At 43.7% G+C, this 23,235-nt stretch overlaps 6 protein-coding genes across 6 annotated transcripts; 3 read left to right on the top strand and 3 right to left on the bottom strand.

Moving 5' to 3' along the window:
• Positions 1-10,101: 10,101 nt before the first annotated feature.
• Positions 10,102-12,043, bottom strand: LOC132261713 (5'-deoxynucleotidase HDDC2). Its single transcript, XM_059760646.1, has 2 exons — positions 11,776-12,043; positions 10,102-11,685 (listed from the first exon to the last, which is right to left on the bottom strand). The coding sequence occupies exons 1-2, from the start codon at positions 11,968-11,970 to the stop codon at positions 11,155-11,157; spliced, it is 726 nt and encodes a 241-aa protein (XP_059616629.1). The 5' UTR covers positions 11,971-12,043; the 3' UTR covers positions 10,102-11,154.
• Positions 12,044-12,351: 308 nt separating this feature from the next.
• On the top strand, positions 12,352-14,617 carry LOC132263562 (E3 ubiquitin-protein ligase PPP1R11-like). The gene is made up of 2 exons (XM_059763374.1): positions 12,352-12,688; positions 14,276-14,617. Exons 1-2 carry the CDS (start codon positions 12,599-12,601, stop codon positions 14,597-14,599), a joined length of 414 nt encoding a protein of 137 aa, XP_059619357.1. The 5' UTR covers positions 12,352-12,598; the 3' UTR covers positions 14,600-14,617.
• On the top strand, positions 12,701-14,191 carry LOC132263559 (succinate--hydroxymethylglutarate CoA-transferase). Its single transcript, XM_059763371.1, has one exon. It carries the CDS (start codon positions 12,801-12,803, stop codon positions 14,079-14,081), a length of 1,281 nt encoding a protein of 426 aa, XP_059619354.1. The 5' UTR covers positions 12,701-12,800; the 3' UTR covers positions 14,082-14,191.
• Positions 14,618-14,664: 47 nt separating the features above from the next.
• Positions 14,665-15,263, top strand: LOC132263563 (putative SERF-like protein). Its single transcript, XM_059763375.1, has 3 exons — positions 14,665-14,824; positions 14,915-15,020; positions 15,088-15,263. Exons 1-3 carry the CDS (start codon positions 14,818-14,820, stop codon positions 15,170-15,172), a joined length of 198 nt encoding a protein of 65 aa, XP_059619358.1. The 5' UTR covers positions 14,665-14,817; the 3' UTR covers positions 15,173-15,263.
• LOC132263561 (peptidyl-prolyl cis-trans isomerase E) lies at positions 15,247-16,594 on the bottom strand. Its single transcript, XM_059763373.1, has 2 exons — positions 15,914-16,594; positions 15,247-15,555 (listed from the first exon to the last, which is right to left on the bottom strand). The coding sequence occupies exons 1-2, from the start codon at positions 16,511-16,513 to the stop codon at positions 15,247-15,249; spliced, it is 909 nt and encodes a 302-aa protein (XP_059619356.1). The 5' UTR covers positions 16,514-16,594.
• A 76-nt stretch (positions 16,595-16,670) lies between these two features.
• LOC132263560 (uncharacterized) lies at positions 16,671-23,017 on the bottom strand. Its single transcript, XM_059763372.1, has 7 exons — positions 22,631-23,017; positions 21,734-21,785; positions 19,105-19,163; positions 18,708-18,864; positions 18,080-18,569; positions 17,922-17,995; positions 16,671-17,841 (listed from the first exon to the last, which is right to left on the bottom strand). Exons 1-7 carry the CDS (start codon positions 22,695-22,697, stop codon positions 17,808-17,810), a joined length of 933 nt encoding a protein of 310 aa, XP_059619355.1. The 5' UTR covers positions 22,698-23,017; the 3' UTR covers positions 16,671-17,807.
• Positions 23,018-23,235: the final 218 nt, after the last annotated feature.

The raw sequence follows: 23,235 nt of genomic DNA, 5'->3' as shown, positions 1-23,235 counted from the left end.
TCGTGGTGCGAAATGGCTCAAATACATAACATGCTGAGTACATGAAAATATAAATAAATGAAAGATGTCATAAATTTAACAAAAATAACGCCCTCCGCTGGCAATAAATAATATTTCCGCATAAAAATATGTTATCCGATTTCATGGCAGGCCGAGTAGCATTCATATTTCATTTTTATTACATTTGGAATAGATCTAGAGCAGGGTTGGATTCCTCACCACGAACTTGATGCTCCTTTTTTCATGCCCACCCATGTCTGGGAGGGTGGACGACGCGTCTTCGAGTGCCGCCAGAGGGTGGAAAGTGCACATTTTGCATGGCAGGATGTGTATTGAAATTAATGAGCAAAAAGTCAGGGGAAGATAGCACAGAGATGTGAATTATTAACGCAGAATTAAAACCCAATCCATCATTTTCGTCTCAGACCCCATCGCACAGAAAGCCAGAAGCGCATTCCGCTCCTGGCCAAAAGCCGGTGGCAAAAATGTGAAAAGTGAAGAAGAACAGATTGATGTTCTCAAGGGAGAATCCAGCCACCCTATGAAGGGTTGTTTTTCTTCCACACTAATAGCACAATGGTATAAATTTGTGGGTGGGTTTACTAAATATCATCCCCGGTACATGAAATGCCTGCTGGAGAGACGATTACACTCTCACTCCTCCTCGGCTTCGGCTGTGCGAGATCCAACTGTTGGCAGTCGGCAATTTTTCATTTCCCACCTTCCAAGCCCATGAGCGTGTGCTAAAACATAAATCCTGAATATCCAGATAGGAATCGACACCTCATACTTCAAACTGGAGAGAGAGCCAACAAACTAAAATGGGTAACAACGGCAGTTTTCGGTTTTGCTGTAAAATATATTATCGTTGCACGTCTCCTTCATGACTTTTGCCGTAAACCGAAAATGAATTATGGCACTAATATTGCCTCAAATGGGGAAGGGTGGCCCCACTCACCTCCACACTTAACCACGTGCACTGGGGTTTGTGGGGGACCTCTGGGGGTTGTCCTTCGCCACAGACTGGTGGGAAATCATCGTGGAGTTCGGCTTTGGCTTGAATCCTAGATGGATTTGTTAGGAATCCCAGACGGGAAATTGAGCAGTTCAATTGACCCGAAATCAATAATTACGTAGCAAGAAATTATACCACCTCAAACTGCCCAATAAATGCAAAAAAGAGCCTTCAAGAATAATTTGCAAGCAAAATTTGCACTCAAACCAGTTTTACCATCCAAAAAGTAAATACATACTTATTCCCCTTGGGCGAAAAGTGAGCAAAATTTGGCTAAAGTGTCAAAAAACACGCCAACAGATGAAGAAATGAAGTAAAAGCGATGTGAGAAATTGATATTTTTCACATTTCCATTATGCGTCTGATGAGGTAAGACAGTCGCTGATAAATTTGGAGAAAATATCACTGGAAATATGACACGATTTTCAGTGACAATAAATTGAAATAGACACATTTCACCCTGCACTTTGTCAATTTTTGTCACACAAAGCGAAAAAGCCCGCCGAAGAGGCGCTCCAAAGCGACTGTCATGTTGTCTTTCACAGCAATTAACTAAAGGTGAGAAGCCCACATGAAAAGGCCAGGTGAAAGACAAGATTTTAACAGGCTTCTTAAGCTGAGGAAAAAGGGAGTTTCAAGCGTGCATGATAATCTCAAAGAAATACACACTTCCACGTGAGATCCATTCAGCCATCGCGGGCAATCATCGGACTTTATTGGGAGAGGCATGGCGTGTCTTAAGGCGAAATAAGACACGTCGAAAGGTGTATAGGAGAGATATCACTGCTATGGAGATAGCATTAAAAGTATGTAGGCAAATAACAGTCGAGTCGAAGCTAATAATTCTGACGTGTTTACAATTCCTGTCTTATTTAGACGCTATGATTTATTCGAGTGTAATTATATTTTATTGGGTGTGTGTGAGAGGCGGCTGTATAAAATTTTTAATAGCAACTGACAAGAAATTAATTGCCGCCACGTTGTAATGCTCTTCGGGGCACTCACACCGAAAAAAACACACACACACTTTGTGTGAGGATGCCTTTCGGTATGATTTCAGCAGCCAAACGATGGAGGCACAAGATTAATTTGCCCGCGGCATCTCCCAGAGTTGTATTTCAGCATAATCATCAATTAAAAAAGCCATCTCACCCAAGATGAGGAGGCAGAAGAGGAAAAAAACGAGAACCTAATTTATGACATGTTAATTTTTCTCCTCCACTCCGCCATCCGCGATGCCACCCAGCAGAGTGTCTCGGCAAAGTGTTTAACTATTCACAAGTTGTCATGTAAATTGAGCATTATTCACGAGACATTCCGCCCAGCCACTGCGCTGAAATGGAGCATCTTTCATCTTAATACGCCATCACGTGAAGTCCCTCAAGATTTCCTCTCTCTCTGTCTCACACCCCGAATGCGTGCCGCACAAGCTCGGGTTTCACGTCGGCTGTAGTGCGCTTTTTCTCAATTTAATCCTAATTGGTTTCTGAAAAAGTGTCGACTCTGGTTTCCACCCCCGCGCCCTCAACCACACTCACACACACACACACACATACACACAACCATCAATTCATCCGACGCCCCATTGAGTCTCAAAACCCCCAAAGCAGTGTTTCATCCGACGCGGAATCTTCACTTTGGATGAGACATCAGGGGAGAATCAAGGAGATTAAACATTGATCAACTTATGCAAAATGAAATTACAATGTAACATAACTCAAACGAAAACTCTCTCTTAAGCACGGAGTCTTAAAAGGACCATAAACAAATCTTAACATTAAAAAATAAATAATAAGAATGGCCCAAAAGCGCGACTTGTCCTAAGGGAGTTATCCCACTACGTTTTAACTGAGCATATTGATCTGAGCACAGGTTTTCAAAGTCGTATATCCACTTAATTGTAAGGTTAAAATAGTTCAAATCGAAGTTGACTTAGTTAGTAATGAAGAGATCGAATTGGCTCCCTTAATTTCCTTAGTTGCTCAAAAATTGGCAGTTTTTCTTGCGCCAACTGTCACTAAATCAGCATTTTTGCTATTTTGCCTTCTCCTTCTTTTCTTGCAACTCCTGACACTCCTGCACACAGTGTGCAGCAGATGAATCTCTTCTTTCTCACGTGACCCATTCATTATCATTGGTTTTCCCCATTTCTCCAATATGACAGCAGGATCAACTAAGCAAACTGAGCCACAACGCCATCGTAAAGGGATATTTATTACACTATTCTTCTAAAAGTAACTCTTCAATCCCACTTCTGACACCATACCATAAATATATTTGAAGGTCGATCAAGATTCGAACCTTCGATGAGACATTTATTAAGGTGCAAGCATTCAATTTGACGTCTTGTGATCCAAAACTCATAAATGAACCTCGCCAATCCGACTCTGCGCCCTCCCTGGAGGTATCAAATGGATGAAGGCGAGTCTCTCGACGATGCTCGCGGCACTACTGAAGACATTGAGAGTGCGATGGATGTTTCCGTGGCGGCACTCAATTCCACCCCTCATCCCAGCGACCAAGGTGGTAATTTGATAAGAAGATGTACGCTCACGGTTATGAGGTCGCATCTCCCTGGAGTTGGGGTGTCAACAAAGCCACGTCTTTTTTGCCGCCACCCCAGCACACTTATTTATTATTCATATTCACATTTTTGCTCCCGATGTCGCGCACATCCTCGAGAATTTGTGGCTGAGGAAGCGCGTTCTGAAGTGTTTATGACACATAATAAGACAACAAAGGCAAAGTGTGCGGATGGAAAGGACAAGTGGGTGACTGAAAAAATGGATTGGCACATTTGCCAAATGAGAGAAGTATATGCTTTGTCTATAAGGTAGATTCCTCAATTATTATCAGAGGATTCCCTGAACCTAGTCGACCATGAAGCTCTACTACTCGTTGCTGTGATTCTTCTCTGGAATATATTCCAGTCTTGATTCCAGTGATACACAGTGTCAATTGCCGGGAAACACTCGCCACTGACTCAATAGAATGAGATAGAAGAGGAGCAGAGAATGAATGTCATTTTTCACCCTAACTGACACAATCTGGCATCTCGTATTTAATCGAATTTTTCTCCTTTTGCTCTCTTTCATGCAATGCTGAATTAATGTGTCGTTTGCATCTCTATCAAAGTTCAAAAAAGAGCCACCGGGTGGAGAACACTTAACCGTGGCGAGAATGCTTTTTTTCGTCTTTATGCTCAAGCCAAACTCTTTCATCGCGTCGGAATGAAGTGAACCGCAAAAGTATGAAATTGCAATTACTTCAAGTATTCCTCACACACTCAGTGTTGAAATCGCAGTGAATTGACATGATTTTCACAACATACATACATGCATATGTAGTCTATATGACTAAAAAAAGGCCGAATGACATTGTAATGTGACACGATCTGAGTGTAGAAAATGGATTGGACTTTAATTAATAAAGTTCTTTGAGTGTGCGCACTCGTGTAGGACACAATGGAGGCAGTGATGGAGCAGAAAAGGGGGCTCCGTCTCGCGGAACATGCAAATACAGGCAGCCACACTCTTGCCAGTATTTTTCAATAGACATGCCATTTATTATTTGCACCGAGTATAATTGTCATTTAAGTGTTTGCACCGCTCACACAGTGCAAATGCACGATAAATCATAAAATTAAACATTGAATGGGTGTTTCACAGCAAAACTTTCAATTATACCCGCTTCTCCCATTTGTTGAGTGTCTCGCCTTTGACTGGGGCTCTTTTTATTTGCCTCCCGAGCCCACTTTGGCCGAACAAGTGGCACATTTGCAATTAGACGAGGTGATTTTGCAAAATGTGTATCCCAATTGCCACCAGTACCGCTTTTATTGCGCTACTTCTCTGGTACTCGTCATCAGTTGCCAGTGTTTTAGAGAAGATGTGATGCAATTGACCCTACTCACGTTAGAACACACATAATCTGTGCAAAATGCAAGCTTTTCAGTGATTTATAGACATTTTATCGTATATCACGATATATTGGGTGCATAATTCATGTCTCATGTTACACACACACACTCAGTATTGGTGGCATTAATAAAACATTTTCGACACGATTTGGCCTATCGAGGGACTCCATGTGAAATCGATGCATTCTGCAGGGTATTTTCAGAAGAGGAAATCTTTCACTCGAGGTCAACTATTTGTAATACATTTGCCATTGATGACCCGAGCGACCTTTCTCATGATTTATCCTCCGACTAATCATGAATTTGACTTTTGCCATCGTCACTTGGATTTATTCTCCAATGAATAATTTTTTGCGATCATCTGTGCCACATGAAAATCATCCCTTGGCGAGGAAAAAAAATCTCCAACTGATTTTTACAATAAATTCACATGGTTTTATCACTCCACCGTAAAACAACATTTATTCCAAGTCAATTAGATGCAGTTTTATGACACTGAACTGCAAATAACCTCTATCTTGTGAGTATTTCTCCGATGATTTACTTAACAATTAGGCACAGCTGCAAATTAAGGCAAATGGCAGTTAAATTTTATGTGTGGCTTTTACAGTCCCACTAAATTAGTCACATCTCCTTGCACTCTCAAATGCAATTGATGGGACATTTGTTGGTATTAATGCAATTGACATTTTCACTTCTTGAGCCCTAAAATAATTGCCCGTCACCAGGTTTAATGCTAATCCCACGTGAGCTGTGCAGAGATGATTATTTTTAATGAAACAAACATCCCCAACGCGTGGATTAATATATTTGGCAATTGTGCATAAATTCGCAATCCTCTTAAAGGGTTGTGCTCATCAAAGGGCTTTTGGCTATTGGGTCCATGCATTTGTTGCTATTCAACCATAATATGTAATTATGTTGTGTGCCAATCAATTTATTTTAATGAGCCATAAAAATATAAAATTGTGTTAATTTCAACGAGTTTCGGTGTCATATGAGCTCGTTTAAGTAATTATTGCTAAATGAATGCATTATGCAAATTATTATGTGTGTTGTTCGTAAATCAAATTGTGTTATGGTGCGGTTAAATGGCACATTTTACAAAATATATATACATGCATACAAAAATAACCCGTGTAAAATATATTAATTATTGCGTGTTATTTCCACTGGAAATGTGTGTTTGTTCATTTTCTCTCCCATTTGGCTTGGCTTTTGCACAGTATAAAAAAAATTGCCACTCGTGATTTTAACAACATTGTATATTTGAAACACTTTTTGCATGTGCGGCGGGAAAAACTGGTGAAAATCGAATTTTAAAGGCAATTATTGCCACTTTTATGCGCTCAAAACATGGAGGTGAGAAGAGAGATATGCTGATTTATGCAAATTGTCACTAATGAGGCGTGATTAGTGTTGCCCTACGGAACATTTTTATGCTATGAATGCTCCCGAAATGTCCATAAATGCTGGGATAACATTATATTGAAGGAGGTTTAATAGTGCGCGGTAATTCGTTGCCAGCGCTATTCAATCGACACTTAAAATATAATTGGATTTCAACAATACATTTATTATTATTAAAAATGCTAATAAAATGCTATGAATTTTTATTAATTCATCGTATTTATCGTTTAACCCCAAAATAATTTATTCTTTTAAAATGTTGCTGATACACTGTATCAGCATACATGGATCAATTCAATAGCATTAATAAATAGATGAAAAGATAAAAAGGAACATCCTTTATCAATTGAAATACAGAAGAATACAGCATGTTTTCGCAGTGAAGTCTTGAAATTTTCACAATGTGAATGAAACATCATATCTCTCTCATTGCATTCTGGATTCAATTAAAGCCCATCGGCACAAGGTGGCTTTCAAATCTTCAAGCCCAAGATTGTGCGGAGTCTATAAAGTGTCAAGATTGAGCTGAAATACCATAAATCGGCCTGACAGATGCCATTTTCTTCATTTTTCCCTGTCTTGTGCTCGCGAGGCCAGCGAAAAAATCAATTAACTTTCCACTTTATGGTGTTTGTGGCTGACGATTTCGCACATCAAACGGGTGCAGATGCAGAGCCGTGAGTCCGATTCAGGCGATGTCTTTTGCCCATAAATGGCGGCTCATCCATGGCAGCACTTCTTGTGCCTTACATAATCAGCAATCTCGAGAGAGGAAAATATCGCTGGCCGCCAATTGAGATGTCCAATTCGCATTGTCGGTGTCATAAATCATTAGCCATCCACTCAATTGACTAGATAGATTTCCAAGCTTCTCCGTGATTTCTTGCCACGGATGGCATGACGAGCGCAATAGATGGGAATTTCCTTTTCAGAAATTCACCGAACACGTTCCGTTTTCATCTGTGCACTCATTTGTCTCAGCTTCAGTTTGAATTTCCCGCCAAGTGCACCTTGTCATTTTGACATTAAATCAACTGTCAAATGTCCAAATTCAACGCCTTTTCCATACGTTCGCTCGCAAAACGATATCTTTCACCACACAAAGAGATGAAACACATGAAAAGATTTTAATTAAATCAATTTGTAGCTTCTTCACCCGATTCATATCATGCTTTTCAGCGCTATTTCATTTCAAACGACTTGACTTTCCGATGAATAATTCAAGCTGTGCTCAGAGAAAAAAGATCATGAGAGTTGTTTTTTTGCTCTATAACAAATCACTGCGTATCTGATGTTTCCGGGCATCATAAAAGATAGTCGCTTTTCGTATATTGAATTTGAAGAGGTGCGAGAATATGAAAATTTCCACAAATGTTGTGCATTTTTGTGCAAATTGGCCCCCATTTGGAGATTGAGGAAACGATATAATGGATCAATTCACGGATTTCGAGGCGCTATTAAGCCGTGCAGCTTAATTGGGCAAATTGACGGATTGATGTGCCATAAATCACAATTAATACGTCCAATTTGAAATTAAATATTCACGCGTTGTGCAACAAATTGCAAGGAGTGAAAGCATGCTAATAATGCCATTTGCCTCAGACGTCGTGAACTCGTTTGTTTGCGGTGAATCAGAGAGTAATTTATCATTTTGGGGCTGCAGCAGAGTTGCCCGGGGAGATATAAATTGCTGAGACGAGTGTTAATCACTTAATAAGGCAATGCTCAATGGATATAAATCAGTGTTTTCTTTCTACATCGCTCTCGGCCATTTCTAGCATGCTTCGTACTGCTCAAAATGGTCTTGATTAGTTTCTTCTTCTGCCGCCCAGCGATGCTCTCTTCCCAACACAAATTGATTGTCATCAATTTCTCCATCGCATTTCTGATGTTCCGGGTGGAGTGTTGAGCAAGCTCGTGATCGAGTATTTGACATCTGCTTGACGCATTGCGTAATGCCACAAATTACAGCAAAACCTGCAGATCTGAATCAATTTCCATATCGAATCTTTTATGCAAATTCACTAATCGATCGCGTTCATTTTTCTCTCACTCAACCCGAGGCGCTTTCGTGGAAAATCAAATAGAAAATGAACCGATAAAAATGCACAACAATTATTTTCCCATTTCCGCCAATTACGCGTCGAGCGATCAATTAATCAAAGTGGACAAGATCGTCAAGATGAGAGATTATGGTGATGTGAGAGTGCCTAGGGAAATCGACAGCTCGACTTCTATCGAGTCTCAAATGCGATTATATGCTGTAAAATGTGTCGCTGAATATTAATTAATATGTCACTTTATTGCTAAACGAGTTGTATTCTGTAATATTATGAATTGCTTCATTGCAACTGATACTCTCAATCCGCCACATAGCGTCGAGTGTCACAGAAATCAAGCCTTTTGCATATTCTATGAGTAGGGGAAGGCGGGGTGAGATGAACTCAATCTTCTCTTAGAGTATTGTTTTAACCAAACACTTCTACTAATTTATCTATCGCGTATTTACGCTTAAGAAAGTCATAGACACTGCATGAAAATCCTTCCTTGATAGAAAATTTGACAATTTCTATTGCACAAAACAGTATTTTTAATTGTCTTTAATCATATCAGAGCTACTAAATCTAATTTCTGAAGACTTTCACTGCTTTTTCCAAACTCCTCATCTGACCCTCTCTTCCCCTATGCATATTTACGATGAGGAAGGAATATTTCGACAGCAAAAAATATTGTTTTCAAATTAATTGACATGTGTTCCGACGATTGACATAAATATTTATGCAATTAATTAATTTCGCCCATTCCAATCGATAGACAGCCACATTTTTTTCGAAACTTCTTCTCTGCTGTTGACAAACAAATTTTTCCACTTGTATTCCACGGCTTTGGGTGGTAAAAAAGGGGCAAGCAAAAAAAAGACGAGGTGTAATTAATTTCTGTGTCACTCAAAAGGCATAATTTTCTGTTGCTCGCGCGTAAAAAATGCCTCGTTTTTACAACTTTTCCTGTTGACAATTGACAATAATTTATATTTTTTCTGTCTCCCCAGTTCAAAGTTAGGCGGCTCTCTCTCTGTTTTCGGAGCACCGAAAAAGAGCACGAGGGAGGTTGTATAATATGAATGAGACGTACAATGAAAAACTGACAAATTATATTACTTTTGCTGTGCACAGTGTGCGACCAGTGACTACCGTAGTGTAAAATTTTTAACGATTTAATGAGTGCTCATAAATCATAACAATGAAAAATACGTGTAAATTAAGACTCTCGGCCGGAGTGTGAACGAGAGGCAGAGAAATTGGCCGGGACGCGCGGGGGGCGGCAAACTAACCGAGAATGGCTGGACTTTTGATATATGAACGTTTGTACCTATTTATTAAATTTATCGCATTTAATTACACCTGTTGGGCACACAAACAGCAAATTATACACCGTGCGCTTGGCTCCCACACCCGCCCGGACCCTCGCCGGGCCGCAAGAATGCATGAATTCATAAATTTCGCCGTACAAGAGCACTTTCTGATCTCTCGCGCTGTTCATTAACCGACACCTTGTCCACTTCTTGTGGCACTGCCATCGGGTTAATTAATTTCGTCAGTCCGATTTGAATATCACAATTAATTAGCCGACTTGACCTCAAATGACAAGATGTTGTAATTAAATGCGAGTAATTTTTTGCACTGACAATTAACGGACTTTCGAGACGCCAAGTGAAATTTAAATGAGAGATTTGCTCTCAAAATGCGATCACTTTTAATTGATATACATGAAATTGGCTTTGACATTGATTGCTGAGGTGCAAATTGCTTGTGAAAATGATCCTTCTTAAGCTACACTTGAAACAAACGAAATATGGCTCAACAATTCGATATTCCCAGGAAGTCTCAGGGCCGCTCAAGACATCAATAGACAGAATTGTGTTCATCTCGTCTATTTCATCGCGTTATTGTGCTTCTATTACAATAAATATAATTGGAATATCTTTATCGATTGAACTATGTTTTTTTTCCTACGCCCTTTCGTGCGCTTTATTCACTCGTCATCTTCTACTTTCTCACTTTTTCCCTCCTCCGACAGGGTGACCAATACTGAGTTTCTACTGCACAAGTTCTGCAAACTGCTACTGACTTAGTTACAGGCACTAATTGGTTGCAAGAGATCAGAAGACTAGATAAGAATGAGGAATATTCCGCCAGTGGGCGGGGCGTTCAAGAGGGCGGAGCTAACCTCCTTTTATTGCTATGTTGAGCCTTTAAAGGCTAATAAAGTGTTGCTGCTTTGCAAAAAGTCCGGAGGCAAGACATTAAATAAAGAAAATTACATCCAGAAACATCTCAAATATAACGTTTAATTATCTTTGGATGAAGTATTGCACTTCCTAGTGTGAACATTTGCCGTTATTCACAAGAAAATTGCCTGTTTATCTGTCTGTTTCTCTGATATTGTTTGTCCAAAAACTTCATTTCATTCACACAACAAATTGTATGAATTTCACAAATTCCGCGAAAATCTCTGTTTTTTTGTTGAAAAATTCCATAGATTAACAAGTAATTTCTTATTTTTTATGTTTCACTTCACTTAATATTGCTGTATTTTCCTAATTAAAACCATTGAAATGTGAGAAAAATAAATTCATCTCTAGTAATTTTAAGTATCCATCATGTTTCTTAGTATAATATTTCTATGTGTTTCGGGTCACCCTGCCTTTCGAGAGAATTTCCCAGTGCGAGGAAAACGCCTAGAGAACCCGTAAAAACCTGCTAAATAAATAGTGAGTCAATTGAGCCTAATGGGAATGTCGATTGCGCGATCAACTGGAGTCCTCCTGCTTCTTGGCGCCCATCAGGGCCGCCCGCTGGGCCTTGATCTCGTCGATGAGGCTCCCCACCAGCGGATGGAGGCTCCTGCCGTGCACGGAATCCACGAACTCCTTGTGCTTCCCCACGCAATTGTCGCGCTTTTCGTACTCGAAGGCCTGCAGAACCATGTCCAGTCGATCCAAGTCCTTGATGAAGCGAGACTCTGGCGTCTGGGACTCCTCGTACTCGTGGAACAGGTCCATCATGCGCGTTCCTCGCGGACTGATCAGCTTCTCAATGTCCACCATCGCTTCCATTTCGCGCCTCTTCTTCTCCTCGCGTGACACTCCGCAGTAGGGCGTGATGTCGCCCACCGTGCACTCGGCCAGGTCGTGCACGAGAGCCAACTCCATGCACTTGAGCCTGTCCAGGCCCTCTGAGCCGTCCAGCAGGAACGTCACCATCGCCATCCGGTACATATGCGCCGACACGGTTTCGCAGTCTTCAACGTCTCGCAGCACCCAGCCAGTTCTCTTGAGATGCTGCAATCAAGTCATTAGGGCGTCAGTGGTCCGGAAAGAGCGCTAATTCGCCAATAAGCACCTTCATAATTGTTTTGAGTTAGCACTTACCTTTAAATTTCCCACCAATTCGAGAAACTTTACCAAATCCCGAGCTTTGGCGCCCGCCCCGGCGCCCTCTGACATTGTCGAGCTGCTAAGGGTGCCCCCTTGCCACACTGTAGATCGCACGGACAGGAGCTTCCTTGGGAAATCCCGTGAAATGCAGCTCCATGGAGGGATCGATAACCTCAAAAATCTCTGCATTGCTAGGAGAGCCACCAACACACCACTGAGAGAGTTATTCACCACGCAAGAGAGAGATGACAAACTCACCACTATGGGGGAGAGCGAGTTGCTCAAAGTGAGAACAATTTTCCGCGCTATATTTTGATTGAACTCAGGGCTTGGCAGAACAATATATTGAACAAGTCGTTAATATAGAGTTTAGACTTATTTTGCACATCTATGCAACTCAGAAAGAAAACTAATAGTAATTAAAAGAATTTTTCACATTTCATGAGTGAAATGTTCGAAATATATTGCAGCTTCTGCACAGAGAGATTCTTGTAGAATTAACAAAAAATAAACATTGCCCTCACTGTACTTCACATTTAATCTCTTCTCTCTATTGCGCGATAGATGTTCATATAAGAAAAATTGCGTGTCCTCACGATTTTCCGTGTGAAAAACCAAAAAACATTGCTAGAGAACGAATTCTCATCCGCACGACATTGAGCAAAAATGGCCGCGTGAAATGCGCCACCAACGCCACTCGTGGTGAACACAATAGTTGACGTGACAAATTGACGGGGTAGAAAAATCTTCAGTTGTGAGAAGAGGTTGTTTTTCGTGAAAATCCATTAGAAAAATTACTTTACAGTGTGTGTGTTTGATGGCAACATCACCAAGTGCTAATATGGAGAGGAGTGCGCCCACAGTCACGGCCACAGAAGTGATAGCACGTCCGGCAAATGGCACAGAGGTAAAGACTTTGCTCTAGTTCAGTTTCCCTTTTGTTTTTCCGCTGGTTTTCCGAGAGTTTTCAACCCTTTGGGCCTCCAACTGACACTCTATTGTTCTAAAAGACTGTGAAAATGCTGTTGTTAGTGAGAAAGTGTCGAATTCCTGCGAGATTTCCCTGCGCTGTGAAGAGTTATTGTTCTCAAGGAACTCCCGAAATTGGGAGCTTTCCTCTCCGGGGGATTCGCATTCTGGACCTCACACGGATAGTGGCAGGTCCATACTGCACAATGATCCTGGCGGACTTGGGCGCGGACGTGATTAAGGTGGAAAAGCCAGGGTCGGGAGATGAGTCACGCCACTGGGGTCCACCGTTCCTGGCCAACTCCCCGGATTCCGTGTACTTCATGGCCTCCAACCGGAACAAGAGGAGCGTCTGCATCGACATGAAGCTCGGCAGGAGTATTTTCGAGGATCTGGCGAGGAAATGTGACGTTCTGGTGGAGAATTACGTTCCCGGAAAGCTGAAGAAGTTTGGATTGGATTACGACTCGCTCAAGAAAGTCAACGAGGGCCTGATTTACTGCTCAATCACCGGCTATGGCAGCAGAGGACCTTATGCCAGCAGGCCAGGATTTGACGTGATCGCAGCATCTGAAGGCGGCCTCTGTCACATCACAGGCGCTGAAGATGGGGCGCCAGCAAAGGTGGGCGTGCCCATGACGGACATCGCGACTGGATTATACGCTCACGGAGCCATTTTGGCCGCCCTGCTGGCTAGGAGAGACTCCGGAAGAGGTCAGAAAATAGACGTGGACCTCTTTTCTACCCAAATCTCGTGCCTGATCAACGTGGGCGGCAACTTCCTCAACGCCGGCATCGAGGCGAAGCGCTGGGGCACTGCTCACTCCTCCATCGTGCCCTACCAGGCTTTCAAGACCACCTCAGGCTACCTCACGTTGGGAGCGGGCAGCGACGCCCACTTTAAGTCACTCTGCAGCCTCTTGAACATCCCTGAAATCGCGGAGAATCCCAAGTTCCTCACCAATACTCTCCGAGTGCAGCACAGGCGGGAACTCATAGACCTCCTGGAAGGCATTCTCAGCCAAAAGAGCACCTCAGACTGGATGAAAGTCTTCAGTAACGCTCCCTTCCCGGTCGCCCCCATCAATTCCATCCGGGAAGTCTTCGAGGACGAGCACGTGAAGGCGATAAACCTGGTCAAGACAGTGTCTCATCCAGCGTCCGGGTCTGTGAAGGTCGTGGGACCGCCAGTGGTGTTCAGCGATGCACAGAACAGCGTTCGAACACCTCCTCCGACTCTTGGGCAGCACACGGATGAGGTTCTGGCAGAGATTTTAGGCTACAGCCCAAAAGAAATTGAAGATTTGAAGCTGAAGAAAGTCATCCAGTGATTTGAGGGCATTTTTCTAAATTAGCTTTTGTACAAATTCAAGTCAATAAAAGCAGAGAAACGTGAAATTTCTTGCTTTTTGGCTCTACTATTTATCTTATCAATTTGTTCTTGAGCCTGAGAGAAACCAGAACACCAAGAGTAAATATTTACCTTATAGTTAATCTCATCAAACTCCACTCTTCTGTCTTCCAGGAAGCGCCCGTTCTGCGACTGCGGCTGCACAAGCCCAAGAGCGACAAGAAGGTGTCGTGGGGCTCAGAGACGGTGGACAATGAGGACATGGGCAAGAAGAAGTCCAAGTGCTGCTGCGTGTATCACAAACCGATGACCTTTGGCGAGAGTTCGTCCGAGAGCGAGGACGAGTGCGAACACTGCTATGGACACGTGGAGAAGAGGAAGAAGCGGACACCCAAGGAGCCCAAGCCGCCCGAAGGGTGCGACGAGACGGACCAGGGCGGCAGCAGTAGCCAGGATTCCGCCGCCAGCTCCAGTCAGTCCGGAGGCGGTGGAAATTGACTTGTTAGAATATTTATCGCGCAAAATTATTCAATAAAATCCAATTTGTTTCAAAAACCGTGTTCAGCCACAGATGGCGCGCACATCTGTTCCGGAACATTCGCCATTGTTGGGCGAGAAACTTCTGCGGAGGTCGAGAAATTGAGGAAAAAAGCCTTTTCCGGGCAGGAACTGACAAGACAGCCCCTCCAAGACAACCCTAGCACCCTCAGGACACCATGACGCGTGAGTATGCAGAGAGATGCGGCGTGGATTGCGCGGAACTTGAGTGGGAAAGTGGTGGGATGACAGGTGATGATCTCGGATGCTTTTCAGGTGGAAATCAGAGAGATTTGGCCCGTGCCAAGAATCTGAAGAAGCAAAACGAAAAGCAGAAGGGGCGCCAGACTGACGGACTGACGGTGGAGCAGCGCAAACAGAGGTGAGACTTGATCACGCTGAGGAATGCCTGATATTCCCGTCCCCACTGAAAAGCAGCCTCATTGCAGGGACGCTGACCTGATGCGAGAGAAACAGAAGAAGAAGGACGACACCCCAACAGGCGGCCAGAGTCAGGCCTCGGGCAGCAGATAGAGTGGGAGGCACGAAGTCTCCCGGACGCACAGCCGGACTTGAGGAGTGAATAAATGGACATTTTATTACCGGACTCACTTGAGTTCTCCACACGCCACGATCGCCACTTTCTGCGTAGGCGCTCCGCCCTTGCTGCCGCACTTCTCCATCTTGCGCAGCACATCGGCGCCGCTGATGACATGCCCGAACACCACGTGCTTCCCATTCAGCCAGTCCGTCTTCGTGGTGCAGAGGAAGAACTGCGAGCCATTCGTGTTGGGCCCCGAGTTGGCCATGCTTAGCGTCCCGAAGCCCGTGTGCTTCAGGTCGAAGTTCTCATCAGCGAACTTCCGCCCATAGATCGACTTGCCGCCCGTGCCGTTTTTGTTCGTGAAGTCGCCGCCCTGGAATTGTCCGGAGAGTCAAAAGGAATTCTTCAGGCGCATTTTACAGTGAGGAGCAAAAGTTTGATTTTTACGCAGAAAGTCTCGTGCTTTCACTACCGGCGATAACAATTCCTTATCATGTTTACAAATTCTCTGGGATCGTTGGGATGATTAATTACGTGAATTAATCTTATCAGGCTTCTTTGAGTATTCCGAGTATTCTATAATTACTCATTTATTTTGAGGGCAACTTTTTCTGGAAAGCAGATTTGTTATTGATCGAAATTAGCATTGGACACAATTCTTTCATCCGAAGACCCGGAAAAATGCTAAACATTTGCTCCTTACTGTAATTCTCAAAGCCTCTTATTCTCACCTGGCACATGAAGTCAGGAATGATGCGATGGAATATGCTGCCGGCATAGCCGAATCCCTGCTCGCCCGTGCACAGCGCCCGGAAGTTTTCTGCCGTCTTGGGCACTACATCCGCCCGAAGCAGCATGATTATCCTTCCGGCATCGCTGTTCCCTATCCGGATGTCGAAGTACACCTGCGGATTCCTGTTTTCTGTTGGTTTCGTCTCCTTGGCCACTTCCTCAGTCGTTTCTCCTTCGACCTGGGGCCCTCCAGGGGCGTCATCTGTGTTCTTTAGCGTCGCCCCGGCGTGCTTAATGAGCCACGAATCTTCCGCCCAGACGGGCCGATTGCTGCCCTCTTTTATGCGCTGCGGCTTGGCTAGGTTCACCCTGATGGTGCGTCCATACAGCTCAGAGTCGTTCATGTTGTCTATCGCCGCGGCGGCATCTTCCGGACTCTCGTACTCGATGAAAGCAAAGCCCCGGTGCTTCTGAGATTCATAGTCAATGGGCACTTGTATGTCTATTAAGTCCCCGAACGGGATGAAAGCATCATTCAGGAGCTTCTCTGTCACTTCCTCTGCCAGGCCACCGACGTAAATTGTCCGTTTTTCACTCATTTTCACAATAAATTGGAGAAATTTCCTACGATTAGGGTTTGTTTTGATGCAACATAACCTCAAACTCACTCCACTTTGCTAAGCGCGCCTCACTGTGGAGAACATGAAAACTAAGTTTCCCCGCTGCACGGAAAACATGAATTGAAAATCAGGGGAATTGTTGAAATTTTCATCATTTATTATTGCACCATCATTTCTATATAATGAAGTACAGTTTATCATGAATTGGCGCTTCTTAGATCGAAAAATTTATTGCTACATTTAGATAATGAGAAAAATTCTGCGTTCTTCTGCACATTTTCCCTTAGAATCCATCCGGAAAATTGCCGGCATGGAACGGCTTTTCATCACTGAGCAACAAATCATTTATTGTAAAAATAACTAATAGATTACCTGCAGAGTCAAATTAAACACAAAATCGTGTGATATGTTCGCATTTTGGAACATGCTTGAAAGAATATAAAATAAAAACCCGTGAAAAAGCAAGAATTTTTGAAGAAATTGTGTGGCATCATCTCTTAAACAAAACATCTTTGGAATGATGATATCTTTGAAAAGAATTATTAAGTGTGTTGTCAACAATTTTCCGCATTTACAGCCTCTTATTTTCCACTTCATCTTCTAAAAAAAAACCTTCCTAGACATTTATTTTCTCGCATTTCACCTCCCATTTCCTCGAATAATTGATTTCTTTGCATTTTAACTCACTAATCGTATACATTGGACAGAGAATTTTCAATATTTTCTTTTATTATTAATTGATTTTCATCATTATTTCATTATTTATAGTACATTTAAGTATGTTTCCTTTTATCATAATTTTCCATATTTCTTCTCCATTCTAGAGAATTTCCGTTAAAAATGCTTCTTGTCTTCCTTCTTTTTCTTTATATATTTCACATATCGAATAGATTGAAAGATTTGCTGAAATCCTTCTATATATTTACAACAAAATTCATAATAGAAAAAATCTAACCCAGAAAAAATGTGTCTAAAGAAACCTTTTGTGTGTGTAAAAATATAAGTCAAGAAATTATATTGTTCCAAGAAAAACTTAACAAATAACTTACCACAGAGACTAAATTCACTTTTAAGCCATTATTTATCGTTTTTTTTTTCTTTATCCATTTTTAAAAATTACTCCCTAAAAATATTTTATTTACATCTCTGAATCCAAGACGGGGGCAAAGTTGGGGATAAAGAGAAAGAAAAACCCATTGTTGAAATGCTGATCGCGCAATAAAACTGTCACAAAAGAGTGACAGGAAAACTTATCCAGTGGCGGGAAATCCTCTCAGTTTATAAACCGGGGAACAGACGGGGAGAATCTGGGGGGAGGAGAAAATGCCAAGAGAGAGAGAGAGAGGATTTCGCGTGCGGAAGAAAGTGATGATGCCGGGAGGATTACCTGAAATCGACGTTGTTCTGGTTCTGGTTCTTTTTGCTGCGTCGCTTCCCCGACACGCCATTCACGAAACTCACCTGTGAAAGGAGTGGGAATTTTGTCAGTGACGTAAAATCGTCTCTTCTTCACGGCAAACGGAGCAGAAGTTGCAAGAAACTCACCTGCAGCACTTGACTGGCCTCGAAAGCGGTGCCGGGCAGCAGGATCACGGGACTGGAGACGTGGCCCGACTCCACGCACAGCATGTTGGGATACTCGTCGTCTCCGAAGTCGGGCGTTTCGCGCGCCTTCTCCATCCACGGATTCCAGATCACCGTGTCGGGGAAGTTGTACTTCTGCACGCGCATCTTCCGGCCCGACACCACATTCGTGATGATGTGCTCCGACGGCGTGTGCTGGTAGATGCGATCTGTCCACTCGTTGATGGTCACCACGTCGCGCCCCTCCTGGTAAATGGCGTTCTCGCGTGTCTTGTCGATGAACGTGCAGCCGTGCAGCCCCGTGATCTGGCACCGACGCACGTCCGGCACCTTCAAGTACGTGTGCAGGAGCATGTTGAAGGAGAACGTGAGGTCCTTGCTCGGGTTGTACACGCCGATGTGGAAGTGCAGCTCCTTCTCGCGCAGAATCAGTCGGTAAGTGATCCGGAATCTGCAAGTAACATCGAGAGATCAGCTCAAAGAGATTTCCACCGACGCCTCAGAACACTTCAAAGGATTTCTAGTAGAATTTTGCGCAGTTTGAGGGAAACAGAAACCTCTGTTGCGACCTCTGGCCAAATCTACTCACGGATAGTTCCACATTGAGCGCGTGAATTCGTTGTCCATGAGACTGAAGACGGCCTCGACGTCTCCGGTGGGCAGTCTTTCCGGCGCCCTCTCCAGCGCCCATCTCGTAATCCTGGCGAATCCGTGCTGCGGCCCAAACGTCCACTGGCCAAATTGTGCTGTTTGGCGCGACAGAAGCGAATCAGTCACGGACAGAGGCATTTGAATAAAGTCATCAAGACATGCTTCATTGAGTGTCTCTCTTTTTCCAATCACTGACCACTTCTTCTTCTCCTCTCTTCATTGCGCTCCTTTCAGAAGCATCTCCATTCTCGCCACTTTTTGCCGCGCGTGATTCACGGGACAAAAAAAAGAGAGACACTCTCGTGTGTGTAGTAAAATGAGTTGAGAAAACTTACGAAATACAAATGGAATTCCTCCTCTAATTGCTTTTTTGCCATCGAAAACCGCCAATTTGCTGCAATGACAAAAGATGGAGTGGGAAAAGTTAGGAAGACACTTTTTTCCTATTCACTTTTCAGGACTTAAATGGGTTTTTATCCATTGGCAGTGTGTGTTTGCATTGTAGGTCGAAAGACTACACAAAATCATCTCTGAGCAATTCCAGAGAAACGCCCAAGAGCGAGAGGGAGAGAGAGAGAGAGTTTGAAGGTGATTATTAAATTCTGATTTAATACACGGAGAGCATCAGTGGAAGTAATCATGCTCATAAATGGCTTAGAAAAATACATCATCTCTTTGGTTAATCTCTGAAAATGATTTCGGTGGAGAAAACCAGTTCTTTCACCAAATCTCTCCGTGGAAGAAATGAAATAAAAAGCATCTCAGCATCGGTATTATTTGCAAGAGAGACGAAAAATCATCCTCAACAGAATCCGTATTCTTCTCTCTAGACCTCAAAGATTGATGAAACGCCATCACAATCCCCTTTCTCCGCGCACACACGGAATTGGACAAAAAGCACGAGGAACTCTTAAATTTGAACAGAAGGTCAAGCCATTGAATATCTTTGGGCCACGGAAGAGAGACAGAGTGGAAATAAATCACTGTGATTAATTGATTAATTACCTTTTTGTTGGGCCACACAAAATGAATGGGTGGCATTAAATATGAAACAGACAACGAAACAATTGGATCACAGTCAAAAACCTACAGAAATATGGAAGAAATGCCATTTAAAATTAATGCCACAACCCTTGAAATCAATGAGAGGCAATTCGGGTGATTAAAAACTCCGCTTTTGGGGGTGATTTGGAAAAAGTTTAAGCTTTCGAGAGCCACAGAAAATCGTCCACATGAGCTCCTCTCAAGCACGAGAAGAAATTCGAGCAGATTTATCAGTAGATTTATGATAAAATTCTCTCAGATTATTAACAAATTGATGCTCAGAGCAAAGTCATTTCAAGAAAATATGGAATCCCTTTAAGATGTCACACCGCCAATTTGAGAAGCAACATCAAAGAGCCATAGAAACGAGTCTTTTCCTCAGCGATCAGTGCCAAAAAAAAACGACTCAATCAATGTCTCAAAAGCATCATCGCGGCTGAATATTAATACTTCGCATGCCCGCGAGATCAACGTCAATCTTTGCACTTCCGGGACGACCTTGTTTCTCTCATTGACGCTCAGCGAAAATGGCAAATCCATCCACTTTTTTCTCGCGCCTCACAATCGTAAATACATTGTTTGTGGTCAGAATTGGCGAAACGAAAGAGAGAACTTCTCCTCGCGAAATTGGATGGCAAAAACCGGGACACAGAACGAATGAATGATGGAGAGGATGTGAGGCAAAGAAGTTGAATTATCGCGAATCGCATCTTCGGTTTTGTCCCGTCGTCGCGCGGACTTTTTTCCCGCGCTTTTTCCACCGCGCTCGCCCAGATATAGTGAAAAGCTCCGCGCGCACAAGACAATTGACGGAGTGTCGACAAAAAAAAGAGAGAGACATTCATTCTCCGAGAAAATCCCGAGAAGAGTTGGACGATGGGTGAGAAAAAAGGCTGAAGACAGACGTAGAGAATTTGGGTGGAGAATGAGAGAGAAAGATTGGGGCATTAGGAAGAAGTTGGACGGAGGGAAAACACTGGAAGCGAAACTGTGGAACACAAGCCAACAAGAAATGCTCGTCGGAAATGGGATTTGACACAAAAACTAGGCGCTACTGTTTTCAAATAAAGCGCTCCGCACACGAGAACAGAGATGAATTGGTCGATTCTGTTTGCAGCGCATTTCAGCTCTCCTCCTCTTTTGCCAATTTGAATTCAAACTTTGACAGTAATTATCTGTCACTGTCAAATCCCCCCGTCAAATATGTGTATAAATAACGAGCCACAGGAAAAACCACATCGTAATCCCTTCAAATATTCCCTCTAAAAGTCGAGTGTGTGCTCTTGCCATAATTTCCTCCCCATATCGATCGAGGGAATTTGTGTGCTTTCCTCTTCGTGCCTTTTTTTCCCGGTTGCCTGATGATGATGCTGATGAAAAAGTGCCTCAACCACACACATTTGCCACCCGCCCCACCCACTTCTGCCCACACCTCGCCTCGCCTCTTTTTTCCCAACATGCATTTCGGTGCGCTTTCCCAAGATTCGCCCCCCAAGAATTCCGCCGCCCCTCCCACAGCTCAGCCAGATGATGCCCGACTTTTTGCCCCCGCGCCAGTGAATCCCACAATTGGGGAATTTCTTTCCTATGGCCCTTCAGTGCGCGAAACATTCCAGCAATTCACAGCCCAGCGAATCACTGGAGCACTCTGGCTACGACCCTGGTCAGGAAAATGGCTGAGCACTTTTTGCTGTAAGAAAATCCTCCGTGGAAAGCTGAATTTCTTCTCTTTCACCGCACAGCTGAATATTTCCTAAGAAATGCAATTTTCTCTCGTATTTAGGACATTGAACAATGATTTATTCACTGACTTCGCTTGAAAACTGTTGGAAACATGCACTTAACAGTTTGGCGAATGGAGAGCTCCGCCTCCTTCAATGCCCCGCCCATTCCCGGATAATCAATAATAAATTCACTCACCTCACGAACAACTGCTCCTGATTGTTGACTCTCCAGGAAACCACTGTGGCGCCTGAAAAGCGAAAAGACACCCATTTGAGCACTTGTTCACCCCCTTTTTATATGTCTCCGTTTCACGTCAATTGCTGAACTTTCATCACAAGCTGAGGTACTATATTTTTAATGTGCACTGTGTATGTCTCATTAGAAATTTGCAAAAAACAAACAATTAGAGCTCTGCAGCCGAAAATCGAGAGAGAAATATGTGTAGTGGCAGGAAAACACCTCGGAAAGAGTGTGTCTTGTACACATGCAATAAAAGCCGCACAGCGACTGAAAATTCACTGTTTTTGCCCATCTTTTTTCAACACTTCCCTTCTCTCTCGTGTTTTTTTCTCCGCCGCACAGCTCGAAAATGTTATTATATGGTTTATTCTCTATTATTTAGCCTCTGCTTTTTTACACTGCGTTGCTTTGGAAAGAGCCAGCAAAAAGCGCGCTCCTCTCGCTCTCGCGTTAATTTTCGTCATCATCATTAGGAGAAAACACACAATGGGCGGCCGCGGGGAGAAAGGGGCCCGCGACCCGGGCTTTTCCGGGCGCCGATCCGGGAGCCCGAGAGTGCGGCGCGCAAAAAGTGGAGGGAAAAGGAGGCCGACAGAGACGCCCTCTGCGCGCACCCCCCAAGTGCTGCCCCCTGAGTTCTGTCATGTTGTTTTTCGACGCACACACGCGACGCGGCGCATCGGTGTGCACACGAGCAGCGGCGCGAGTGTGTGTGTGTCCACGCGCTTTTTTTCATATGAACTTTTCCAATTGAAAATGGCCTTGTCATCGCCTAATTTTCACACAGCACCCTTTTCACGCCAACCAAAGAGCAATATTTCCACCATCCGCCACCGCCTAATTGTCACTTACCATGTAAATTAATGGTGCAAGTGGTATTATTTCCCCTATCCAGAACAACCACACTCGTGGCAGCCATTTCAAATACACAACAAAACGACACTCCACCAGCGAGAAAAGCAACGTTTTTCCACCCCCGAAGCGCCCCAAGTCACACAAATTCCACCACGGGCACACGCCGATGCCACTGCCGGGTCAACTGATGCACTCACGCACGCGGCACGCGTGGAAAAAGGCTGGGAATGACGGGCCAATGTCGCCAAACTCGCGCTCTATCGCGATGAAGGAAAAATCTCGCCACTATTGTGCTCTCACACTTGCACTTCGCCTCTGACACTCCTTCGCAACATGCAACACACTCTCGCGGGCAATTTTTCATATCTGGGCACATCTGGGCACAGCCGGCCGTCTCGCTCGCACTCGCGCCACGCCATATGGCAGGCGAGTGAGCAAAAATGGCCGACTCTTTTTGCCCGAGCGCCGCAGGGGCAGCCAGGCCACGGGGTGGGGATGAGCGTGACATAACCTCACGACTTTGGGCGTTCGAAAGGAAACGGTCGCGCTGAATCATCCCCAAATTGGAGAAATGATGATATGATGAAAAACAAACAAGATAT

This window comes from Phlebotomus argentipes, unplaced genomic scaffold (assembly GCF_947086385.1).
Source record: "Phlebotomus argentipes unplaced genomic scaffold, Phlebotomus argentipes genome assembly contig_15, whole genome shotgun sequence".
NCBI lineage: Eukaryota > Metazoa > Arthropoda > Insecta > Diptera > Psychodidae > Phlebotomus > Phlebotomus argentipes.
This window is presented reverse-complemented; position numbering and strand designations above follow the sequence as displayed.